Source organism: Ochlerotatus camptorhynchus, unplaced genomic scaffold (genome assembly GCF_037179485.1).
Source record: "Ochlerotatus camptorhynchus isolate MF236.1 unplaced genomic scaffold, CSIRO-AGI_Acam_v1.1 ptg000316l, whole genome shotgun sequence".
Lineage (NCBI taxonomy): Eukaryota > Metazoa > Arthropoda > Insecta > Diptera > Culicidae > Ochlerotatus > Ochlerotatus camptorhynchus.
In genome coordinates, this window is record NW_027040804.1 from 1,005,154 (window position 1) to 1,016,019 (window position 10,866).

The window sequence follows — 10,866 nt, forward strand, 5'->3', positions numbered from 1 at the left end:
CAAACCATCAGGCAGAACTTTACAACCAGTGAAGTATCTGCAGTCATAGGTAATCCACAGAGAACAGACATTGAGGTTCGAACAATATTTCTGTAAAAACTTGTGTAAAGATTCCTATTCAACTTAAGCGCTACTAACGGCGACTTCCCACACTTAAAAACATTCTTTGACATCCTGAAGGCGCTGGCGTTGCACAAATTACACTAGACACTAAGTGCTGGTAGTGCCAAGTGGCAATTTTCAACAGAAAATTTATCGATACTAGCGCCAAATTGGTCGAAAGTGGAAAATTTATAGAGAAAATCAGGAGATACTAACACCACGTAACGGCGACGTTCCCACTTATTTTACACAAGTTTCTGACCGAATTTGAACGTCTGTTCTCTGTGGTTTCACGTAGAAAATCTGAATACTTGGTAGATTTTGATATTTACCGTTCAAAAACTGTAAAAATACCCTAATAAACGTGTACATATACTAACGATATCTTAGATGGTGCGACCATATCACATAAAATTGGGATGATATCCCGAATTGGTGGTTAGGCGCATCTTATGGTTATTGTTTATGCGGGTAATTACTGAATAGTAAGGCTGTGATTAAGTGTGTAAGTTCATGTTTCATGCTGGTGTTGAAAGGGCGCTTTTCGAACTGCCAATCCGTGCTGAGTTCGACCCTGATGGTCGTTCGTTGTCGTCGTTGTATGCCAAGTGCGCCTTTTCGTCGTCGAATGCGAATGTCAACAAATCGTGCGCTGATCGCGGAAAAGCGGAAAACGGCAAGCGCCTCTTGGGTCAAATTCTGAGCAGCCTCTGATGGGAGGACGTCGTGTGTTCAAAATTTACGTTCAGGGAGGAAAAATTATACGTGCAGCCGAGGAAATTCGCCGTTTTGCCGTGTGCGTATCAATTGGAATGTTGGTTGGCGTTTCCCGTGGAAGGTCGGTAGTGTAGTTGGGTGGGTGGTTTTCTAGGAAAATCGGGAAAATTTTCTGTAAAGCTAAATGGTTTGTTTACTTCCGAAGCCAGGTTGCATTCAGTTTTCAAATCTGACAGTTCGACAGTGTTCGACATTTGAAATTTTTTGCTTCTCGCTCCCTTGCCAGCAGCACCAACAGAGCAGAAGCTTTTTGAGCAGAATATCTGCGAACCCGTCTCGAGAGTGAAAAAGTTCTCCATGTTTGATTCGAGTTTCAAAATTTAGGTGTGTTTAAGTGTGAAAAATCGGATATTAAGGGCGTTTTATGGGTGGAAAATGCGGTTTGAAAGTGTAGAAGATATGCAGTGGTGATTTGGTGCTAGTTTTGTGGGAGGATGAAAAGATTTGAAGCTTGAATTTGGTGTATGAAATTTGCCCATCAATTAGGGCTCAGCCCCGTACGGTGACCACCCACTGGAAGAAGATTAGAAAGGATATTAATTAGTGTTGTGTATGAAATTGACATTGTTGATCTTTTGTTTTGGATCAAGACGGATGAACTATTGAGGAACATTTCGAGATGGATGTGGATTCGCCAAATTCTCTGAAACGATGTTCCAGCGCTCCGCAGATCAACAATCTGCTGCCATCGTCGGCCGTTGGAGTAAATCATCCGATAGTGCCAATGGACGAAGGACAATCACAACAGGACAGTAGTGTTGTGGGATCGACACAACAGCCGTCCTCGCTGCGTCAGATCAATCCCAGCAACGGCAGCAGCAACAACATCAACAATAACAATACTATGTTCCTACAACACCAGCATCAATCTCCCAATCATCACCAATCGATGTCGTCTTCCAGTGCTTCCAATCTGCATACCACCGGTTCATCCATTCACAGGTTTGTGCCAAATTCCGACCTTTTGTTTCATTTTTGTTTATTTGGATTCTTTTCCAGGGATCCTCCTCCAACTTCCTTTTCTAACATATTTACGCGTACGCGTCGATTTTCGGCCAGTTTTAGCCCGTTGGCCGTAATGTCCAATGGCAGTTCTAGTCCCAGTCGATCCGGCAGCGGCACTTCGGGACCGCGGTTAACACCTCGAATATCGCAACTGCGGCAGGAAGAGTGTGCCGATCTGAGCAACAGCCGCGAGGTGAACCACGAACGGGAAATCCACTCGGCCATGCAAATGTCCCAGAGCTACGAAGATCTTACCCTGGTCACCGAGAATTGGTCCTTCTCGTCGAGTGCCAAGAACAATGACGATCTGATCAATCCGCTGCAAGTTGCCCTGCCCTCGATCGGAACCAGTTACTGCTCTAGTCCTTCACCCACCAGGTACATAGTTGAAACAGGCTTAGTGGGCTTAATAATGCCATTTTATGTTCGATCTACATTCCAGCCGTGGTGGCATTGGTTTACAATACCCTACCACATCGCCGTCGCCGACGAGGAAGTTTGTCACCAGGCGGTCGATGTCCCCGTGTCCAATCAGACCTAGTCCGCTCAGTTCGTCGGTGAAGAGGAAATTCGATCTGGAGGATAACTACGGAAACTGTTGCTCTCCGCCGCCGTTGAAAAAGGTTTTCACTTCTGAAAGGTTTGTTGTAAACTTCTTTATATTATTTTTCTTTACCTTTGTCATTTTGGTTGGTAGTAATTTACGAGATTTGAGAATCAGATATTTTTGCTGGAGGGTGGCATTTAAAAACACATTTCCAAACAAAATTGTATGAACATTGTCAGACAGTCCAAGACTGAAAGTCGAAATCACTATGCCAAATAGTGGTTATTTATACCGTATATATGAATTGCTGCATTTTCCTCGCACCCCTCGGGATTTTCACTAAAAACGATCCTCTATATGATCCCAGTATAATGGGAGATTGGCTCAAAGATTGGCGGCAGGGGGAGAGTGATAACGACTAATTACATATCCGAAACTATTGAGAGGGAAAAAGTGCTTCGCACCCACCCTCAGTTGGCGCCTATGTTTTTTATACTTTATTACTTGGTAAGCTATAAATTGAATAAGTCAGGGCTGGTAGCAGGTCACTTTTTAGTGGCTATGCCACTATTTTGAAGTCAGTCACTAAAAAATAACTTTTTTCATCAAAAAGTCACTATATATATTACAATCTAGCCTCTATAGACACTTTTTTTTTACAACCAATGTTGAGATTAAATAATTTGCCTTTTAATAATCACATCAAATTACAGCTTGATTAGGTAACAAATTGTGGTGTTATAAATATATTAAAAATGAGCATCTTGAAAAATCTGACAAGAAGAGTAGTGACAGGATCGTTAATTGTCCAATTAGTGTCCAATCACTAATATTTTGATTTTTATGTAGTCGTTCAAGTCTGTTATTTTTAAAATTTGTCCAGATTATAATTTTTCCCCTGCCTGCGACCTCAAATTTACCATATCTTTTCAAAAAATTACTGAGGCTTCGAAAACAATTGTGGTTCCTGTGCAGAATATATTAAAATATTTTTAAATATTTTAATTTTCTTGACTTAGTCTTAAAAAAACAGAAGTCTCCGTAAAACAAACATTGCTCAGTACAGAAAGCTCTATCTTTTACATGTATTAGATTTGAGAAGACTTAAGGACTTTTCGTTGATATTTAGAAATCTTACACAGATTTTAAACTTGAGAGTTCATACGTCTCTTAAAAATATTTGATGTCTTCATCAGTGTCACTGTCACTGCACATTGTAGTCGAAATACGTATCTGTCATAGATACCAAAATTAATTAAGTGGAATTAAATGGAAGATAACCTTTTTTGCTTTGGGAATTTTGCCTTATTAGAGAGTTGTATGGATTTTTGTCCTTTACTTTACTTAAATCTTTGGTCCGATTCTACACATTGTAGGTTCATTTTCATACCTGTGATCTTGACATGTTTACCTAGGGGATGAGTCAGGGGGTAAGTCACTCTGCCACATTGTGCTAACACCCACAGGAAAACATTTTGACACACTCCAAACACTCTTCCGCCGGATGATATTTTTTTAACACTCCGAATACGATGCCTCCGAAAAACGTGTAACGGCAAGTTTGCAATGGCAGAGCTTAGCCATTTCTTAATGAATTTCAGAAAATTGTGGTACCTTTAAAATTCCTAGGGTTTGTAGATGATTTTGATTGCAAAAAGATTGAAAATAGAGTCGTCTACTTTTTTTAAAAAGCTAAAAGAGTTGTTACACGTTTTTTTTGAAAAGTGTATTTGTAGGGTTTTTGCAAGTGGCGCAAGATCTGTAATTTAGATTAATGGGCACAATGTTCACAATTACCCAGAAAACAGTCGTGGTTCCTATATATGGATCCTGGAGACAACGGAACGGTCCTCAAAAAATCCGGAACATCCGTAAAAGTGGTCAATCCATGAACATGATCCTAGAGCTCTGCAGTTTTTTTGAAAACATTAGGAACTGTGATATAAAAAAATATTTGGGATCGGGACATAAACATGTACTTGGATGGCCATGAAGTTCCGGAAGATCCGTAAAAGTGGACAATCCATACAACTGATCCTAGAGCTCCGCGTTTTTTTAACATTAAGATCTGTGAGATAAGAATGAATTTGGGACATGGACCCAGATGGCCATCGGACCGTCCAGCGGAAGATCCGGAACATCCGTAAAAGTAGTAAATCCACGATCCTGATCCTAGAGCTCCGCATTTTTTTTAACATTAGGAACTGTGATGATAGAAGCAATTTGGGGTTGTGACATAAACATGAACCTGGATGTCCATGGGACCGTCCTCCGGAAGATCCGGAACATCCGTAAAAGTGGTCAATCCATGAAACTGATCCTAGAGCTCCGCAGTTTTTGAAAAACACTAAGAACTGAAATGATTGAATGAATTTGGGATCGTGACATAAACATGGACCTTGATGGCCATGAGACCGTCCTCCGGAAGATCAGAAACATCCGTGAAAGTGGAAAATTTACGAAACTGATCCTAGAGCTCCGTGGTTTTCTTGAAAACGTTAGGAACTGTGATATTAGAATGAATTTGGGATCGTGACATATACATGTACCCAGATGGCCATTGGACCTTCCTCTGGAAGATCCGAAAAATCCGCAAAAGTGGTCAATGTATGGAACTGATCCTAGAGCTCCACGGTTTTTTTTCGAAAACACTTGGAACTGTCATATATAAATTTATTTGCGGTCGTGACATAAACATGTACCCAGAAGGTCATGGGACCGTCCTCCACAAGATCTAGAACATCTTTAAAAATGGTCAATCAATGAAACTGATCCTAGAGTTCTACGGTTTTTTCGAAAGCATGTGGAACTGCGATATAAGAAAGAATTTGGGGTCATGACATAAACATGGACCCAAATGGCCATGGGGCCATCCTCTGGTAAGTACAGAACATCCGTAAAAGAGGTCAACCAATGAAACTGATCCTAGAGCTCCGCAGTTTTTTTTTTCAAAAACATATTAGGAACTGTGATATAAGAATGAATTTGTGAATAGCCATGGGACCGAAGATCAAAAACATCCGTAAAATGGTCACTCCATAAAATTGAGAGGTGGAATCATTGCTATGACGAACACCTCAACGGTGATGCAGCAGAAAAAGAAGGTGGCACGGCAACAGACCTTGGAGCACGCGCAGAAGACGACAGGCTATCGGTTCCTGATCTTCAAAAAGTTGAGGAGGAGATCGGTCGGCTGAAGAACACCAAAGCAACTGGTGTAGATCAACTACCAAGTGAGCTATTAAAATACGGTGGTGAAGTACTGGCTAGAGCGCTGCACTGTGTAATTGCCAAGATTTGGGAGGAGGAGACATTACCGGAGGAGTGGATGGAAGGTGTTGTACGCCCAATCTACAAAAAGGGCGACAAGTTGGATTGCTGCAACTACCACGCGATCACAATGCTGAGCGCCGCCTACAAGGTACTTTCCCAAATTATATGCCGCCGCCAGTCATCATTTGCAAGAGAGTTCGTGGGGCAATACCAGCCGGGATTCATGGGTTCATATTCGCGAATCGATCCTAGAGCTCTGCAGTTCTTTTTTAAACACTGTGATATAAGAAACCACTGGATCACTTTTACGGATTTTCCGTATCTTCCTTTGGCCATCCAGGTCCATGTTTTTGTCACTACCACAAACATCACAGTTTCTAATGTTTTTGTAAAATCACTGCGGAGCTATAGGCTCAGTTTCATTGATTAAACTCTTTTACGGATGTTCTGGACTTACCAGAGGATGGCCCCATGGCCATTTGGGTCCATGTTTATGTCAAGACTCCAAATTCTTTCTTATATCGCAGTTCTACATGCTTTCGAAAAAAATATAGAACTCTAGGATCAGTTTCGAGGATTGACCATTTTAAAAGATTTTCTAGATCTTGCAGAGGACAGTCACATGTTTATGTCACGACCGCAAATTAATTTATATTTGACAGTTCCAAGTGTTTTCGAAAAAACAGTGGAGCTCTAGGATCAGTTCCACACATTGACCACTTTTCCGGTATTTTCGGATTTTCAGGAGGACGGTCTAATGGCCATCAAAGTCCATGTTTATGTCACGATCCCAAATTCATTCTATCATCTCAGTTCTTAGTGTTTTTCAAAAACTGCGGAGCTCGATCAGTTAGATCAGTTTCATGGATTGACCACTTTTACGGATGTTCCGGATCTTCCGGAGGACGGTCCTATGGACATCCAGGTTCATGTTTATGTCACAACCCCAAATTGCTTCTATCATCACAGTTCCTAATGTTAAAAAAAATGCGGAGCTCTAGGATCAGGATCGTGGATTTACTACTTTTACGGATGTTCCGCTGGACGGTCCGATGGCCATCTGGGTCCATGTCCCAAATTCATTCTTATCTCACAGATCCTAATGTTAAACAAACGCGGAGCTCTAGGCTCAGTTTCATGGATTGTCCACTTTTACGGATCTTCCGGATCTTCCAGAGGACGGTCTCATGGCCATCCAGGTACATGTTTATGTCACGACCCCAAATATTTTTTTATATCACAGTTCCTAATGTTTAAAAAAAAACCGCAGAGCTCTGGGATCAGGTTCATGGATTGACCACTTTTAAGAATGTTCCGGATTTTTGTCTCCAGGATCCATATATAGGAACCATGGCTGTTTTCTGGCTAATTGTGAACATTTGTGCTCATTAATCATTGCAAACTTGCCGTTACACGTTTTTCGGAGGCTTCGTAGTCGGCGTAAAGTTTTTTACCCACCGTATTCAGAGTGTTAATCAATTCTGGCACCACTGCAAATAATGTTTAAATTCGATTGTTATTTTGTCGTTTTGAAAAAAAACCAGCGAAATACCGTCGTACCATCCTGCCGGGAAAGAAAAACATTCTGAATCTGGTTTGAAAACCTCAAATTCGAAGAAAAGGAAATACGAAACCGGTTGGGATCCACGAAAGTAGCTGCAGGAGGAACATATACTAAAAAAGGTATATGTCTTGCAAGAAAACCAAGACAAACGCAACGGAACAGTTTCTAATTAATCATATCGTCCAGCCATTTTCCATAAATTATGACGCTGTTCCGCTGGTAGGAAGTCATAAAAATCCCCATATAGAAATTGAGAGAAGTGAGAATAATTCGCTTTCGGTGCATATTCAGATCAAAAAAGTTAACGACAACCTGAAGAAAATAGTTAGGGACCTTGCCGTTCAGTTTTTTCCCGGAAATTATTGTTTAACAAGCTACAATTTAATAAAAATGATATTTCATCACACAGTTTTACCTGTTTTACTACCAGAGCCAAAAAATTCAAATTTGAGAGAGAAAATTTATTCTCACTAGTTCAATTTCTCAACATGCCATGTGTTTTGATGACACTCTATTTGTGATTTCCCTCTCACAGACTACAAAATAGAGTACCTGACACTGCAAAACATGTCTGGTACCGCTATATATGCATTTTGATTAACATCCGAAGTCCCTCCTTTTTTACATATTCTGCACAAAAGATACTTTCTGCCCCGCCCCGTTCATAGAAATTGGCAGACATCCTGTGAGGGCTGAGCTATTTGTGTGCAGAATGTGTAAAAAAAGGAGGGAATTCGGATGTTAATCAAAATGCATATATAGAGGTACCAGACATGTTTTGCACTGCACTGTTCTCTGTGAACAATTAACGGAAAACAGATTATGTGTAGTTTCCGATAGATGCCACCGCCAACAACAGCAGAAGCTTGACAAAATGATTAATTGTAAATCCTAGGTTCTCACCAGCAGCTATCCAATCACGGCCCCACAAATTAATTGCAAATTGCACCCATTGCTTAATCATCCTTCCCGGGTGGCATGTAACCATTCGTCTTCCTCCTGCAGCGAGAGGGCCAATGTCCATGTCAAGGACTAATATACACTCAAACAACAGCAAAGGAGTCGTAGGGGATCCGTCATTTTCAGCGTTATGTTATGGTTGCTAGTAAATATATATTTTTTTTTCGGTTGAAGTTTTGACAGCTCGGTCATCACGATGAAACACCTAGAAACAACTTCCGACACCCAAAATCACACATGGACATGAAACACAAGGTGGCAGAGTAACTTACCCCCTGATCAGATCCATTGGGAAATTCTATAGCATCTCAAATCCGATACGAAGTGGCACTAATCGAACATCTTTCCCATTTCAGAGGTTCATCTCCCAATTGCCAGACACCTTCGCCGTCTCCGATCTGCGCCAGCCCGGACTCTTCGACGGCATCATTCGAGAACGGTAGCAACAATGCTTCGAGCAGCGGTCGAATAACGCCCAAATTTTTCGTCACCAAGCTAGCATCTGGCCAGTCTAGCTTACCCACCGGTGCTGGAGCCGGTGGTAACGGTGCACAAGGCAGCGTTGCTGGAGTCAGCACTGTCAGTAGCGCTACGCTTCCCCTCCATACCGATTCGCCACCATCTTCGTCGTCTTCGTCGTTGATGATGATGGATTGCGGAGTTAGTAGCAGTAGCGGTCACAATCAGCTGGACGGGAAGCGACTACTACCGGCAGTTAGTAGCTCTGCAGCAGGAGGGACGAAAATCGACTGTGACGAGGATATTACCGATATGAATGCCGTTGCCAGTTCCAGCTCCAGTATGGCAACAACCGAATCATCGGAAGCGATGATGGAGGAAGTGCTGAAGACTACCCGGGCTCTGGAGGAGCGTAGCGAGTCCGAACTTTTGGATAGTAGCAGTAGTGCAGTAAGCAATAGTCACAGACTTAGCACCGGAAGCATTAGCAGTGCCAGTAATGACAACAACAGCGAAAGCAGCAGTTCTCTCTGTCCATTGGCATTCGGATCGGGTACTACCAACGGAGGCGGAGCGTTCCTGGTAAACAATATCGAAATCGCCGAAACCTGAATGGGGCTAACGGATTCGATGAATGGTTTTGATGGGACAAACGTAGTCGTACATTGCAACCTCCGCTAACATACACACACATACAAATACACGCTTAGGAAAACGGAAGGAGGTTTTGTTTTCCAACATATTTTCTCTTAACTTTTCTTTGTATAGCTTAGCTCTAAGGGTCTTAGATTTTTCGTTTTGTTCGATTCAGATGAAGGAGGGAGAAATGTACGTGTCTAATGTCATTATTTCGCATTGTTAGATGCTAATTGTAGATAGTCGATAGATGAAAACATAGAATGGAATGATATTCACTTGGTAACACACATACTAAACAGTAAACCAAATAGGATCATTAACACAAGTTTAGAGCACGTTCGAATATGTACTACCGTGATGCCCAGTGCTTCACGTGGTGTGTGGTGTGAATTAGTTTCGTGAATCGTTCCGGGTGATTTAATTCAGCACAAAACACTGAAGCACGTGGTCTGTTGCATAGAATTTTAGGAATTCACCCATATCACATATAAAGTTTGAAGGTTCGCCAGAATTGCAACCAGACCCCCAATAACCCAGAACAGTTCGTAATCTATTTACCATTTCACTAAGTAGAGTTTCAAATACCAAATAACTGATAATATTGAATGGGAACGGGCGAATTAATTTGTCCCTGCATTACTGAGATAGCAGCCGAAAGGGGAAATTGCTATTTGCCACTATAATAATACCATCATAAGATGATTCGACGGAGAATGCACAACACTTTAGGAAAGCAATACATTACGCTATATAAATATCGTAACAGTGTGAATGTGGTGGAACATGTTGCACTATTAGGTACTTGGTTTGTTTTTCTGTGATTATTTGTCCCTTCTGCCAGCAGCAAAATTGACTTCAGTTTCTTGTGCCCTTGGATTGTGAATGGAAACTTTGTCTTCGTTCATTTGTTTAATGATAATCAATTTACCGGATGTCGTTCTTTCTTATGAATAAAAAAAAAAAACAATGTGTATGAATTTAATCCAATCGAGAATTAGAATTAGTTGAATTAAACAAGTGATAATAAAGTAAAATACGTAAACTTGTTTTAAGATTTTGCTTCGAACACTTTCTTCGACCAGTAGAGGGTGTGTTGTCATAGTCCTCTCCAGGCGGGTTCGTATTGGTGCGATTTGCGTGTTAGCTGTGAGAAATGTTTTGTTTGTTGTAAGAACTATCGTTCTAAAGTAAAAATAAACAATTCAGTGCCAACATTTCAAAGGGGCGTAATTGCATTTGTAAACAATGGCTTTAGCTGTCGATTTCTCGCGAATAAAAGCTCATTCATGAAAAATAATGACACCAATAATTAGAGGAATGGGAGAGGAACCATCTACACGGTAACCGCAAAATACCCAATAATGACTATAAAAGACTGGATATTGACTACAAAGTAAGCATTTTCGAGGGCGACTGGGACTACCCATTAAATGAGTAAAAATATTACCCATATATGAGTATTTGTTACTCAAAAATGAATACTTACTACTTATTTTTGTAGTTGTAATTACTCATTTAATGGGTAGTCCCAGTTTCCCTC

The 10,866-nt window shown here is 41.1% G+C and overlaps 1 protein-coding gene across 2 annotated transcripts; it reads left to right on the plus strand.

The window, feature by feature from the left end:
• The first annotated feature begins 817 nt into the window (after nt 1-817).
• Nucleotides 818-10,354, plus strand: LOC135707726 (uncharacterized protein DDB_G0271670). 2 transcript variants are annotated; one of them, XM_065229610.1, is made up of 4 exons: nt 818-1,821; nt 1,879-2,262; nt 2,327-2,524; nt 8,585-10,354. In XM_065229610.1, exons 1-4 carry the CDS (start codon nt 1,499-1,501, stop codon nt 9,297-9,299), a joined length of 1,620 nt encoding a protein of 539 aa, XP_065085682.1. In that variant the 5' UTR covers nt 818-1,498; the 3' UTR covers nt 9,300-10,354. The 2 variants fall into 2 exon arrangements, with proteins under 2 accessions (XP_065085682.1, XP_065085683.1); XM_065229611.1 differs by having other exon boundaries at nt 1,939-2,262.
• Nucleotides 10,355-10,866: the final 512 nt, after the last annotated feature.